General features: G+C 40.3%; 1 protein-coding gene across 44 annotated transcripts in view; it reads right to left on the reverse strand.

Annotated features, from left to right (window-relative positions):
* Positions 1-544: 544 nt before the first annotated feature.
* The window catches only part of ZBTB20 (zinc finger and BTB domain containing 20), a 775,662-nt gene continuing 760,497 nt past the window's right edge, over positions 545-15,709 (reverse strand). For all 44 annotated transcript variants that reach the window (XM_019448059.2, XM_053903377.1, XM_019448044.2 and 41 more), the window contains one exon: positions 545-12,884. In XM_019448059.2, the coding sequence (XP_019303604.1) occupies positions 12,463-12,884 (422 nt within the window). In that variant the 3' untranslated portion in view covers positions 545-12,462. The remainder of the gene's footprint in view (positions 12,885-15,709) is intronic.

Genomic DNA, 15,709 nt, shown 5'->3' on the forward strand with positions numbered 1-15,709 from the left:
ACATGTTTATTGAAAAAGAAGATAAGATTTTCATGGAGAAAAGACTCCTTAATGGTGGGAAGGAAAGCTTTCACTCTAAAAGGGCAAGAGTATGGGAAGGGTGGGCATGATCTGACTGATACATACGGCCAGGGACAGTATCAAATTAAAGAATCAAAATCTTTTACTATCTTGACAAGAAAGAGATAAAGGGAAACAAACAAACTTCACTAAAATACACATTCCTCCAGTTTCAGTTTTCTAAAAAGTAATAATTATGCTTAAATCAAGGTTTATAGATAGCAAAAACTGTTTTAATGTGTAAAAGTATTATCCCTTTGCTTTACTAGGTTAGTTTCACTTTCTTTGAAGGAATTGTATCTGTGCACACTTGTCCTAAAGTCCAGTGCAGAAAATAAACTGGTTTGGTACCAGCTTCAATCTCAGAACGTTTCCTAAGCTATATTTGCGAATCCTAAAACTACATATCTGTAAAATGAGATGCAGACTTTCTGAAATGCATTGTGGTGGTGGTAGGGTGGGATGGGGAAGCAAGCTTTTTATGGGGGGAAAAGAAGAAAGAAATCTCTTCTTATTCTCCCTATTATGTACTATAATGTTTATGACCATCATTTTGCTGCATTAGTTACTGATAGGGGCCTTGGTGCTCCTGACAGGTGTCAGTTTACAAAAGCAGGAGGCTCATAAGCAATAAGAAATTCACACTCTGTAGTCTCTAGAATATTATCAGGATTTACACAACAATCTAGACTAATGCAGAGGTTGTGGTGAGAAAACCTGGTCTCAGAGTTAGGGCTCTTCTTGGGGAGCCAGAAGGAACAATGTCAAGAAGGCATCCTGGAGAAATCTTTGTGATTGCGACCAAATGGGGCCTGTCAGAACTGGATCCTCTCATACTCCACATTACACTTTAAACAATAGTAGTTAGGATTTAAAAGAGAGTCTTTCACTGTTTCAGAAGCCAAAGCCTGAGGAGAAGAGTACTTTAGATGAAGAATACTTTTTTAAAAAGATAGAGGGAGTTAGAACAGACAAATGAAGAGAAAGACGTGAGATTGACTGGGAAAACATGGCCAAGGGAGGATCACCATCCTAGGCCACATAAATACTGGCTTTAAGAAATGTTGGTTTCCTACTAGATGTATGACTCAGGAAGGTTTTGAACTCTCTCTTTATTTTGTGGCTCTCTAAGGTGTGAGTTGACGTTATACACGGATTTAATTAAGGGAGGAGATGGGTCAAGCCTCTAGTCACATTAAGAATATACCTCGGATAATAAATTTTGATTCTGTTTGTCAATGGGTAAAGCCAGAATTGAAATAGCATACCTCCAGTGCACTTCAAAGCAGGTAGTACTTTAAATGCCACAGAATTTGTCCGCATGAGAGCCAAGAGGCAATGTAGGAGCATGGCAAGAGGGGTGGACTGGAAGTCAGGAAAGAAGCTATTACAGGAAAGAAGCTATCCCTGTAAAGGGATAGATCCAGAATGATATCACCCCTTGGGGCAACGCTTTAGCAACCAGATAGTTATAACTCATTAAAATGAGATCTAGCATGATGACTAAATTATATGTTGAATGTTTAGGTACTGGGGAGTGTATTCAGTATCTAGTCAAGTATCTAGTATCCAGTCAGCCCTATTATATATATGGTTTACATTTTAAAAATAGCTGCTTGCAGAATAGACACTTTAGACACTTTATGTATCTTTTCATCTCTCAGTAAATTACTGCTTAAATTTCTATGTTAGTCAACAATTATTCGTTTTTCAGAAAGGTAACAAATGAAAACAATGCTTCCTAATTGTTTCCTCCTACTTGAGTGGAAGTGGCTTTACTTGTTTTAGAAGAGCTCACTAAGGCTTGAGCAGTCAGCAAAATTATTTTAAAATGTTACCTCTTTTGTTAGATTTCTTTAAATCTCTTATCTGGTTAATATATCATTTGCCTAAATATTAGCAGGACTTGAAAGGGTCCACATTGATGAATTTTGGTCTCCCTCAGAAATGGTCCTACTCATACCAGGAATTTGAATGCTATGATATTTAAAGAAAAAAAAACAAACAGAAAAAAACATTTTTTTTCCCCTTTACCTTTGGCCACATGTGAAGGTGAAAGGGATTAATGACCTTTCTGGTACAGATGACATTTAAAACTGTGACTCAGGTCCTCCCACTCTCAAAAGAATATTGATAACTTTTAAAATTTGAAGGTACAGTGAAGACATACTTCTTCACTCTGCCTACGAATCACAAGGAGCTGACTCCTGTCAGTGCTTTTTAACTGCACAAAGCTTAGAGAAGGGCATTCAGAATGGGGTGGGGGAAGGGAGGGAAGTGAGCACTCAGGAGTCATAATTATTCGCATTCTTCAGGGGTCAAGAAGAAGAGGTAATTTAAAGTAGTCCTAAAGAGAAACAAGAAATACGGGACATGGTTAGGAAAGGAAAAGGGGAAAATTGATACAATTTGGGTATTTTGCGAACACTGGAGAAAGCAACAGTCCCCTTGACTCCCATTTAATTCACAATTCTGTCTGTCCTGGAGACATATATTTAGTTGAAAGCTTTGGAGAAACAGATTTAGAATTTTGCTACTAGACTCAATATGAGCCCCTTCAAAGTAGGCTGGAGTAGGTCTACCAGGCTTCACAAGTGGAGGGTACTGCTAAGGGTGTGAATAAGGGGAGGGGAGATGAATCTTGTTGCCAGGCAGGGAAGGGGGAACACAGCAGAACAAAATGGGATTTGAAACTAAAAATCTATTAGGAAAGATGAAAGGATGGAATTGGTGTTATTTATACTGAGAGGCCTTAATATTGGTCCAGTGTGGGAAGGGCTTTCACACTGAGTATTATAAACAACTGTTTTCATTTTGTCCTGAATGGAGAACTGAGAGAAGGAATCTGGTTTTAGGTCCCCAGGATGGATGTAAAGTTTGTCCAACTATGGAGTTTTCCAGGCATTGGGTCAAGTAGCTAAGGGAAACTGAAGAAGCTCTTTATCTGAAAATACTATTTGAAAATGTTTCTGGCTAGGAAGACAGGATGCCCGATTTCTGAAGTTTCCATGATGGGCTGGCTAAAGAAGAAAGGCACTGAATCCCCACGTTGACAGACAAATGGAGAGAGACACTGAGGGGCAGAGACCCGAGAGCCAACATTTTATACATTCTGCAGGCTAAAAAATGAGATCCCTATTTCTCAGTTCTATTTCTATCAGCCTCTGTCATGAAAAAGTTCCTCAAATTCTGGTTTTATTTAAGAAAGAAAAATCTCCTAGGAAAATGAATGTTATATTGCCAAGCTGCCTCCAGGGAAGCATTGAAGACTAGTTAAAATAATTGTAAAGCACACTGAAAACAGAAATTAGTCAGGAAAGGAGCTGTATTAAAATAAATGTATGAAAACGCAGTTGGGACAGCTAGGCATTTCACTCCCTTATGCTTCTCAGATGAGCAGCCCTTTCAAATGCAGCCTGTAATTGTTGGTCAGATCGTATGGAAGTTAAGGAGCCCCTTGGTCATATTTTCAAAAGCAAATATAGAACAGTGACAGTCCTAAAAGGGAAAATCACAGATACATTCATATGCACTTCTTTTGTTCTTCAGATATTGAGAGGGCCAGCTAAACAAGATCACTTTGGATATGAACCTCTTTGTATCAGCCACACCGGAAAAGAAATGTTTTCTTAAAAAAAAGTTTTCACTTTCCTACATTTGCTAAGTCTGAGCTTTAAAAAAAAAATTCTAAAATCATGTCAAGACAATACTGAAGCTGATAATATAAAAAGCAAACTAGAGCAGTAATGATTATTATTAAATGCACCAGATTAACTGCAGCAGGTTGGTGATGGGTGATAAATGCAAAGAAATAATATGTCAATCAACTCATGATCATAGGCAGATTCAAAGTTAAAATGACTATAATGTAATATATATTTCAATATAGAGTTGTTATATATAATGTGTATGTTCTAGCTTTCAGAAATACTGCAATGTAGTGTACTGTACTTAAGCATACCTAAATGTAACTCATATTCTTCCACAAAGTCACTAGTACTGTTAATTAAAAAAAACAAAAACAAAAACAAAAACGAACAACTCATTTTTTCTTCCAGTAAAAAGAAATGCCTATGGTTACAGTCACAGACTTTTGGATATAGAAAGACAATATACATTTTCAAAGAGAACAACAATGAAAAGCTGCTAAGTGTAAGTAGCCTGCCTTAATGGGGGAGGGGAAAAGTCACCAAAATAGAAGAGGAAAGAAAATGTCCTCTGAATTCTGCAAATTAGCAGAAATAACCTACATGTCATAAAAAATAATAGACCATCTAGTAAAAGAAGGGCATGGGAGTGAGAAAACTGAATCCGATGGTTTCCAGGCCACCCTTTAAGGTCGGCTACGAGAGCCAGGTCCATTTGTGCAGACCAGTGTCCCAGAGCAGCGTTCTACTTTAACGTTTGAGATGGGCGAGAGCCATCAATTCTTACAGACTACCAAAAAGGATTCCCTCCTAGAGTCTATTGGTTTGCTAGACACAGTAAACAACCCACTCCTGGAAAGACTTCGGCAAAGGCCACGTTGGTTTCAGGAGACACAGTCTGGAATTACGATGATGACCCCCTGATGCAAGCAGGATGAGGAAGCTTTAGTTTGGGAGTAAAACTTACGGGTGGGCGGGTGTTTGTGTGCACACACTGGGTTCCATAGAGGAAAGGAATGGAGGCTTTCAAGCCATGGACTGGCTCAGACCAAAGTTTGTCCCAGGCCTTGCTCCCTGGCCTCATGCCCCTCCTCCCCAGGAGACCAAGGGAGGTGCCCCAGCCTGCCGCTCTCTTGCTCTGCGTACCACTTGAGTACTTGTGTTCTACCTTCTCCTGGAGGAAAACAGCCTGTCCCTGTAGGTTTGCTGTGGATCCAACAAGCTGCCTTTGTTTCTCCCAACTCCGAAACTTTACAAAAAGCAACAGAGTGGGCAGGTGACTGCTTCCTGGGAAGGGAGCCACAAGTCTCGAGCACAATGGTAGGAAGAGGCAGCCGTATCTACGCACCAGGGCCTATGCCTGCGTGTGCCTCCTTTGAGAGGCACACACACTCCCAGACTACAAGTATACACGCAAACACATACGTATGCACACACGTCAGGAAATCCAGCAGAAGTGCAGAGTTTGTTACGTGCATTCTACTCTGCACAGCATATTCAAGTTTCTCATGAAACAGGTATGTAGAAATGACTGATGGTTGACCTCCTCCAGAATGCCCTCATCACAGATGGCGGATGGCGCTGATGCACCCTACTAAGGCAACAGAGCAGAAGCAGATAGAAGATATGTGAGACCGTTGACTAGCTAGAAATTCCAGAATCTGTCTTGTCACTGGGGAATATGAACGCACAACAGTTTTGTACTGAGAGCACCTCACACCGCGTGTGTACATGCATAATGTGTACTCACATATAGACATTTTGGACAGCAGCCGTGACCTACTAGCTGGGTTAAGTCCTTTTCATTACTGGAATCTACATCGAAATGACAAGGATTTTGCTGGGCAATTCCAAACTTCTGTTGTAACAGTAGTGGAAACAGATGTCTCTTATGGGGTTAATTTTTTTCTTTTCTATTTTACGCGTATCAGAATCTCACTGAGGTATTTGGAACCAAGGAAACCCCTGAAATTGCAAGAGGACTGGTAGGGACTTTCTATATCCTAATTAGGTATCTCAAAAGCCGGGATTCCCATAACTGTGGCTAGGTTTCCTCTATGATCTGCAGATTATGCTCCATCATTGAAGATTTGCGAGTTGTGAGTTTGCATTTAAACAAAGAACCACCAGATGGACCAGATGCTCACCTACACTGAGGAAAACTGAGTCTAGAAGTAAATATATACTGTATAGGGAAAGAAAGCTTTTTGTAGAGACTATTCTCCCTATTAAAGAAATGATTAAAACTGGCATACCAGGCACCCGTGATCATGTCTTACGGGATTTACTATTTGACTAATATGATGCCTATTTTACACCCAGCCCAGACCTATGTCACTGAAATAGGATATGAAAAAATAGCAGCCACTTCCTGAGAACTGTCAGTTCCAGAGAAGTTTGATGCCTCCCTGCAAAACCACTGTTTTCATAGTCTTCACTCGTGAATAGGGCTCATTTTGATGATAATGCAACCATTAAAAAGCAAGAAATGTCTAAGTCTTCGCACCCTTCCAAGCTCTCTAACCTCTGTTCTCTTCCCTGGGCTTTCTGATTTAAGGCAATAATTCTTTACTGTAAGTGGCTTCTGGTGAAAATACCTCGACTGAGGTCACTTCAGATTAGATTTCAGCCTGAAGGTTTTCAATAGGCTGGGCCTCAGGAACCACTGGAACCCAGGGTGTTTCAGTCAGTTATTTCAACCCAGGACATTTTTACCACTTTTCAGTGAAATACACAGTTCTGACAAAGAACACCATGCTCATGCAGCCCTCATCCTCTACTTCCCCATCCTAAAAAGAATGAAAAACAAATCCTAGTGTTCCAAACCATTTTTGGGATCTGTTAAGGTGCATCTCTGACCACTGTGGATTCAGTGTTCAAGGACAAAAAATTATTGAGAGACTTAGAAAAATCTCTGGGCAATTTTGATCAGGCTCATTATTGTAATACCTAGTGCTAGAAATGATGCTTTGGGTTAGTAATTTCCATGTTTTGTGTTTACACAAACACTGAGTCACCATAGCTTTTCCTCTTGCGGAGGTTTAAGCAGTATGAGAAATGGCAACTCCACACAGCCCTTGGGAATATGAAAATATTCTCACTGGAGAGCAAGAGCTCTTCTGCGCCCCCTTTTCTGTCTCCACATGCTGCCTGAGCACCAGGGTAGAGATAGCTTTTGAAAGTTTGCCCCATGCAATCTATTTCCTGGGCACCTCAGAGAAGGGTCTTTTTCTTCATGACAACGTGAAGAGAAAGGGGCTGCCCCCATCCCAATGGGGAGGTTATGTAGAGCCTCAGAAAGCCCCAGGGGGCTGGGTCAGCACAAGCACTCTCTTCAAGCACTGCAGATGGAAAGGCCTTGGGTTGCCTTGCTTTTTCTATGGAATTAGGAAATCTATTGAAATTCTAGTGCGCCCTTCCTTTTGTTTGTTACCAAGTCACATGGTTCTGTCTTTAGTGTCCTATTTTATTTTATTTTTTTAAATTTCTTTTTCTGGGGGATAAAATTGGCCATTTAAAGAAAGTTCTTTTCTAGTGAGTAAAGAGGTTTCTCAGAGCCAGAAATCACTCAAAAGAAAGTCTGTCGACCCTACTACCCATGGAAAAGCCCAGAGATTTCTCTAAATACTTCTTGCCAAACTTCCTAGGGTTGGGATTGGATGTTTTTTGGTTTCGCATTATTGGGTGCTGAATACAGTGTGCAGTCCTTTTGTTCTCTTCCCCAGGGCTTCCATTACCCTGGACTTCAACTCATGACTAAATTAAAGAATTCTTTCAGGAGATTTCTTTTAAGAGTCAGGTCACAACAGAAACGGCACCCTCCCTTCGAAATCCCAAGGGCATCTCAGGTTGTGTCTGCTCTTGCATTGCACCTTCATTTTGTTTCTTTTTTGCACAGCAGAAGCAGTCCTGATTTGGTTATCTGATACCTCTTCTGCAGAATCTCATACCCTCTGCTCCCAGCCTCAGCTGATTAAATAACATCTTCTGTAACAACAGAGAAAGTCTCCTGAATGGGTATGTCGAGTATGAATCCTGGCCAGATCTAGCTCACTGCTCCCTTTCCTAAAAGCAACAGGTGTCGGGGAGCATGATGGAGGAAGCACATCTAGGAAGGTACATGAACCTTTATTATGTTCTGTCAGGGACCTGAGGGATTTTATAAGGGGCACACCTCATTTTCAACTGCTGAGGGAAAACAGATTTGGGGTATGGGCTGGGCACATACTGCTGGTGTGCTTGTAAGATGGACACACAAGTAGGTCAAGGCATCAGGACTTACTTGAAGCTCATACACCCAGAGGAAACCTTTTTACTTCTCATATCAGAATGTACAAATTCTAATGGTTCATGGGTTCCAAAGGGGTTTCTTGGTCCTTATAGAATATTGGGATGGTAAATAAAACCCATAACTTTTCAACAAAGCCAATCCAAGTCTTTTCCTTCTAGGGCTGCGAACGACTGTGGGCTCCAAGATGCCTCAGAAGAAGGAATAGACTAAAGCTGGAACAGAAGAAGGAAATTATCCACCACACTTACTCATGGCACAAACAGTTTCAGAGCATTAGGAATCTGGGCAGGAAAAAGCCTATGAAACTATTATTAGGACCTAAAGTTTACAACTCAATTAAAATATATAGTAAAAGCCATTTTGATACAGACACTTTCATTTCAAATTATTTTTGCCTTGCTTGTTTCTTAATCTTTTCCCATGTGTAAATCTGTATCAGATCCATCTGTTCCAATTCCTTCCTTTTTGGGGACTATATTTTACACATTTGGGTTTTTTTTTTGGAACAAATATTGGCATTTATTATAGTTATTGCCCTCTATGCTGAGATGCTACCAATGTTTTCAGTGTCGGGAAATTTTATTTTTCATAACTATATCTAAATGTCATGAGATAAATATTCTCCTTTGACTTTTTTCCTTTCCCTTGTTCAGCTAACCCACTTTTAAATCATAAATTACTAAAAAAAAATGTTCTTTTCCAAACCAGTTCTTGTTCCCTGTATTATCCTAAGAGGTCTTAAATCTGGAACATTTGCTTCCATTTTATCTATTTTTTTCCCCTGACTACTGAAAAAAATTTTTTTTTAGCACTCATAGCATCCTAGCATGAAGTTCTAAATGTAAGAAGATTGTTGCATTTGAAACTAAAAAATAAAGGATTCATGCTCATCGTCTATTCTTGAAGCAAAATGTTTCCCCATTTCTTAAGATGTTGGGAATTATTTAATTTAAAAGTAAGGATTGCCGATCTAAAAGCATCTCTATCCTTTTGAAATAGGTACAGTCTAGTTTACATCAGTTTAGAAGGTAGCCCTTTCAAGAGATCAGTAATGACCCCGTAGCAAGTTCATGGCTCCCCAGTTTAGATCTGCAGTCTAGCTTCTTCCTCTCTCCAGAGAACAAATGTGCCAACTATTTTAGACTATGAGTGTTTGGGAGGAATAGACATACAGTAAGAAAAAGTCGACTGCTATGCAAACCTGGAGAGTCCGTGTGGTTATAATGACTGCATCACCTCCCCAAGAATTCTCAGGGAGTTCTCCAACATTTTTAAAAAAGAGATGCTTCATTTGAAGGGAAGGGATGAATATTAGTGTTTCAAACCCAAGTGGAAGTTCTTCCCTCTACATGTTCTATAGCAAAATGTGGATTTTCTTTTAAACCAATTGCTTAGATTTTCACATGGCAAATCAGCATTTGGGTAAATGGGTCTCCCTCTGATTTAAGAAGCAGATTGCTAAATGTGGCCCACTATGGCACCCAAGATCAACTTTTCTAGAAGTATTGTAAATTCTGCCTACTTTGCTAAGGTTGGAATAAGGACACTATCTTACTTAAGTCAGCTACTGTCAAATAACTGAAAAAATTTTGAAGTGGCTTTTGGCTTCTTCCTTTGTAGCACATGCTGAGTGATTTCATGTCATTTTTCCTCCAGATTAAACAACTTTTTTTCTTAATGTCAATTTTTTCTTTTTTATGTCATGGGTTGAATGAGTTGTTTTCAAGAGATCAAAACAATTCCATGACATGGTTAATTAACTAATGCTCCCTCTGTTGGCAGTAAGTGGAAATATAGAGTCTTAACAACACTGCTATTTTAAAATGCAAAATTAGCAGAGAAAAATGGACTTTATCTTATTTCTGAAGCTGTTCCCCACTAACTTTTAAAACAGGTCAATTTTGGACACATAGCTCTTGTTAGAACTCCTCTTAGAAATCACGATGAGTGACACTCATCAGTTAACCATCCAAGTCTACATTAAACTTCTAGCAAATTATTTACCGAATAAAGGACCATAGGACCAAATAAAACCCACATATACCCTAGTTGCACTAATCCTACTAAACATCACCAAGAACTTATGGAAAAGATCCGAGTTAACCAATATCTAAAATATTTGAGTAAAAGCATTTTTGCCATTACAGAGTTGCTTCCCTTGGAAGATTTCTTCTCATTTGTTGCAGTTTTTGCAAATAAGTCGCTGACAGGAGAATTAAAATGCAAAGCAATTTTGAAACAAAAATACTGTCTTTGCTTCTTTTTTAAAATTGTGGTTTGGTGTTTCTGCTTTGTTTAAAGATGTCCTTTTCCCCCCTGAAGAGTGTTAAAACATGCCCAGCAATAAAATCACCTTTGGAATATTTGTTAGGCTTAAGAATTCTTCTATTTGAGACGGAATCCCTTCAGGACACTGTCTAGAATGGAAAAATCCCTATTACGATGCTTTGATCAGGACCGAGGAGAGAAATCCCAACTAGGAAGAGAGAGTGGCATCTAGAATGATGCAATGGACTGGTAGCCTTTTGAATGATGGATGTTGCCATCTGAGAAATATCTGTTAATTTCTTTAAAACTTTCCCAAAAGCAAGGGTTAAGAAATCATCTAAAGGACGGTCATCTTATTTAGCCCTCTCAGCCATGGTGGAAATAGTCAGAAGGTGACATTTGAAAGGAAGAAAGTAATTTTGGCATCAAGGCATCCTGATCTGTACCAGGCTTCTGATAACGCTGCTCTCTGTAGTTGTGAAGGGTGAGGAGGCCTGAACTCCTCCTCCTGGCTGACCACAAAAGGAAAACCCATTTGTCACGGCCTCTAGACTACTAGCGTTTCCTTAAAGAAAAGAAGTAAAGTCAATAGAAATTCTAGAATCATAAGATCTCAATGAACTTATAGAGAAGCAAGGAATCTGTTTCTGAAAGATAAAGTCCTCCCATGAAAAAGAACAGAATTCTAGATGGATCAGTTGAAAAAAAAACTCAGTGGAGCAACTTAACGCTTTGCTAAAAGTCAAAGAACTACGTATCAAAATACAAAGCAGCAGGTTCAAATTACAGCAGGGATGGGCTGGCCACAGAGGCCCTCAGCAACCCAGGCAATACTTAAAATAATAAAAATTAAGAAAAATTAAAAAAAATATGAAGAAAATATCCTTCCTCTCTTTCAAATATAACTTTAATTGCCTTTTATTCTTTCTATCTGGAAGCAGTAGCGCTAACCTTAACAGTCTTGACTTACCAAAAAATATATATACGTGTGTGAAATAAAATAAAAGAGAAGGGATCGGTGGCAGTGTATGCAAAACCAAAACAAAAAAAAAATTACTTTTAACAATCTCACTTTTTTTTGTTTTTTTTTTACACAAATACTGTCGTAAATATATTAAAAAAATCAGCATTCTATCTGGTAAACGTCACTTTTGCCCCTCTATAAAATTTTGAATTAAAAAAGCCTCAAGAACTTTTTATTATTCCCCCCCACCCTCCATTTCTCTTTCTTTTTCTCTTCCACAAGAATATATCCTGACACTTTTTTTTTTGTTTTTTTTTTTTGCAAAGATTGTTGGAAATAATCCTTCTCTTGTACCTAGAAACGTAGGTGCAAACCTCTGATATCTTTGTTTTATCTGCATTCCTGCCTTTCATGAAAGTCCCTCTTGATTGTGCTGAGGCTGTGGCTCAGCGAAGACACTGAATAAATACGATAGCCACTGTTGCTTGATGCTTGTCCAAGTCTTCCTGGCTTCTGCTGAAAGGGGGGATATGAAGGAGGTGGGCCAGGGGGTGCGGACTCAGCAGAATCTGGGGGAGAAGCCTGCCATTCGCCTTTCCCACACCACCCGACCCACTGCCCGTTCCCATCCCCCCCAGCCCTTTTATGAAATCAGACAACGTGGTAGGTGGAAAACAGCAGGGCCTTTCCTCTGGGTTTTCAACCAGAAGCGATATTCCACAGTTTTAACTGGTTACTGTGAAGTCCGAGCGGCCAGAATTGTGAAAATGTCCACTGAAACACTGCAAGCGGTGTACTTAAAGACAGTAGGCCTTTTAGATTTTGTTATAGATTTTTTGTAGTGCTCTTCACAAGTGAAAAAAAAAAATTTTTTTTTTTTTTACTTTTTTTTTTTTTTAAAGATTTTTTTTTTTGTAAAGAAGGGTTGTATTTAGAGGCCAGTAGCTAGAGATCCAACCAGTGGACCTCTTGAAGCACTACCAGGCCTTAAGGCCACCATCCGAGGGAGGCTGGGAAAACTATCATTCACCCGAGCCTCCGGAAATGTAATGTACCAGCAGGCAAAAAACAGTTCTTCATGTAGTACAAAATGAAACGAAACAAAAAACAAAAACAGAAAGTAAAAACGAAACCAAAACATTTCTTAAATTCTAGTGCCATAGCTTTTTTTGTTTGTTTGTTTCTTTTTTGTTGTTTTGTTTTGTTCATAAGAAAGAGAGAAAGATAACTACTTATCCGTCAGACACGTGCATCCTCATGTGGTCGTTGAACTGCTCGATTTGGTCAAACTTTGCTGGACAGACGGAGCAGACGTAAGTGGTCCCCTCGGTGCAGGCCACCACCCCCGGGGGGCCGGCACGGGCACCTGGGGGTGTTCCCGCGGGAGGGGTCCCGTTGCTGGCACTGTGCAGGGCCACGTGTCGCTCCAGGAGGGTCTTGTGGGAGAACTTCTTTTTGCAGATGTAGCACTCATAGGACTTCTCCCCCCGGTGGAGACGCATGTGCACATTGAGAGAGCTTTTCTGGGTGAAGCGCTTGTTGCAGATACTGCACTGGTATGCCCTCACTCCTGTGTGTGTCACCATGTGCTTGATAAGGTAATCCTTTAAGGAGAAGGAGCGCCAACAGATGCTGCATTGGTGGGGCTTCTCACCTGTCGGTGTGGGAAGAGACAGCGAGCAGGACGCAGCGAGACACAGCAAGGGAGAGAGAATGAGAGACGGAAGAACAAGACAACAGAAAACAAAAACAAAACAATTAAAAAACAAATCTGACTGGTTCACACTGCCCTGGAAAGATCCAGGCCTTCCTGGCCTGTCATGTTCTGAGAGACCTTGCTTTAAGGTGATGCCAGGACCACCTAGTTTTCCACGTCCCCAGGCCAGAAAATGGCTCTCTTGGAAAGCTACAAGATAGTCCCCCCACTAAAGCCTTCCAAAGGACATTCTGTGATGAAAAGGGATGGCGACTTTTAGGGGGTTGTTTTCAGCATCATCATGAGGAGATTTAACTGTGTGTTTCCCATTAATTTTATCAAACACACGCAAGAAATAAGAGAGAGGAAAGATCTTTGAAGACGTAGAGTTCTCTAGAATCTTTAGAAACCGAGGACAGTGGTTATATAGCTTGGCTCTTCGGGGGACAGTCTCCGTTTCCAGTATTCTGTCTAGTGAATGCACCTGTGCCCTGACAGGTCTGGAAAATATTGGCCAAGTCATTATTGCTCCAAAATATAGGCGCAAGTTGTTCTGAAAAGCTACACTTTAAATTTGATTTATCTTACACAGAAATCTCCCTGAAATGTAACGTTAGAGTTAACTGGCTATTCCATCTTGACTGCGCTGAGCTGCAGACTGGCTTTGTCTGGTACGGAGGTTGAGTAGGTGGTGGACAGCACAACAGAGTCAAATGGTCCTGTTCAAATCCGGGCACCAACGCTCGGCACGGCTCTCGGACGAATCTCCAAATGCCTCTGAGGTATACAGTCCTACTTACCTCACTGTGCTAGTGTTGACATAAATACATATGAAATCACTTTGCGGACCACCAAGGGTGGTATGGGAATACTCTCATGGTATTCTTATTGCAAGACTATCCTTTCCCCCGACCCCCAATTAAATGGTTCCATACGCATTTTTGAACTCTGGGGTCAATTTAAAAAATAGTTTTCTCTTTCTTTGTTCTCAGCCTGTTGGCGGAAACCCTTCTTTCTCCTGTTTACTGCTTTGGTTTGCTGTTGGCTTAGAAACCGAATGTTCAAGCCTGTTAAAAAGATTAAGGTAAGCAAAAATACTGTTACTAAATGTAATACTACTACTACTAAATGTAGTAACATCCACGGACCTGTGACATCTCTTTGGATGAACAGACCCTTGTTTTTGTTGGTGCTGTTTGTTCTCAGCTCTGCTCTTGACAGGTGAGATGAAACGCATTAGGGTGTTTCCGTCTGCCCCACCTCATTACTGATTGCCTAATGGAGGCACCCACCTCGGAGAAAAAAGTCCTTCTATGTACTCTTCCATAACCCAGCCCAAGGCCCCAAGCCTTTGAAACTCTCTAGTGTAACTGTTCAATATCTGGATTATGTATCGGGGTAGAAAATCTATTTCTTAAAATTGAGTTAACTTCCAATTAAAATATGTGCCTTGACTGTGTTTCCGTTTTCCCCATTATGAAACAGAAGAGGTTTGAGGTGTCATAGTAATAATGGCAATGAAAACAATCACCATGTATTCAGTGCTTAATATGTGTCAGGCTCAGTGTTAGTGCTTTATGTTCATGATCTGTTTTACAAAACTTGATCTCATCAGAAGCCTTTTCTCATTGTGTTTGTAAGTGTAAAAGGATATGTTTTGAAGCACAGGACAGTGAGGAATGGCTGTTTCATTGGAATCACTCTACCAATTTCTTAACAATGTCATTGGTCTTTGAACCCTTTTTTCCTTAAGTTATTCACAAATGTTTTGGCCTAGCTCCCTCTCCTCTCGACTCTTCTCTGATTTCTTTCCCTACATTCTCACTGATGGGACAGGATAGGTCCATAGGATCATAGGGTTAGAAGAGAAGAAGTTCACTTCTGGACAAATGGGGGACTTTAGGGAAGCCTCATTTCTAAAAGAAGACTTCAGTCTGTGCATGGTGTTTATGTAGGTACATTCTTTTGAAATGAGAGATTCCCAAAGAGAGACAGCCGTGTGTGTTATTTTTAGTTGGAACATTTCTGTCAGCTGTAAACATGCTTGAACTCAAGCTGGTCTTTGCCATCCTTGTGCTTTGAGTATGTACACTTTCTAGAGGCTACGATAGGCTGGCCAACCATCTTTTAAAACATATCCACCTATCACCTTTAATGGGAAGCTTGCTTTCTTAAGTTCCAGATGGTATTGTGGCTACTGAAACTTTATGTTTAAAATGCTCCTGCTATTTGAAACTTTCACCTTCTTACAGTGTGTTTTTCCTCTAGGCAAGGTCACTCATGAAGGCTTTTTGCTTTCACAACCTTCTAATCTGACTATAAATTGATTCTTCACAGTTGTTATCTTTCCCTCCATAGCATACATCTGTATGTTGTTTGTATGCATGTAGTGTTGGTTCAGCTGTTAATTATCTGTGTGACCCTGGGCTTTCTAAATCTCCCTGGGTTCGTTTCCCCTTCTGAAAGCAAGGAGCTGGACCAAGCACTTGCCATGGCCCTTTGCAGATTTAGTGGCCTTCTGCCCACCCTGACCCACAACCCCTGAGGACTCTAGTCCAGGCCTTGTCAGCACATGACCTGAGGGCAACCTGCTTCAATCACTCACTGCATTAGCAGTCCCACATTTTAAATAGGACAAAGTATTCTGTTCCCTTCCCAGCCACAGAAAATGGTATGATAGTTAATGAGGAAAAATGTTTGTAAAGCACTTGGGAGCTCCTTAAAGGAAAGCGCTCTCTATAATTATTAAGGTGCTGTGTTGGTAGAGCATAGGTATTTCAAGA

Source organism: Panthera pardus, unplaced genomic scaffold (genome assembly GCF_024362965.1).
Source record: "Panthera pardus isolate Hobbes unplaced genomic scaffold, ASM2436296v1 HiC_scaffold_16, whole genome shotgun sequence".
NCBI classification, from domain to species: domain Eukaryota; kingdom Metazoa; phylum Chordata; class Mammalia; order Carnivora; family Felidae; genus Panthera; species Panthera pardus.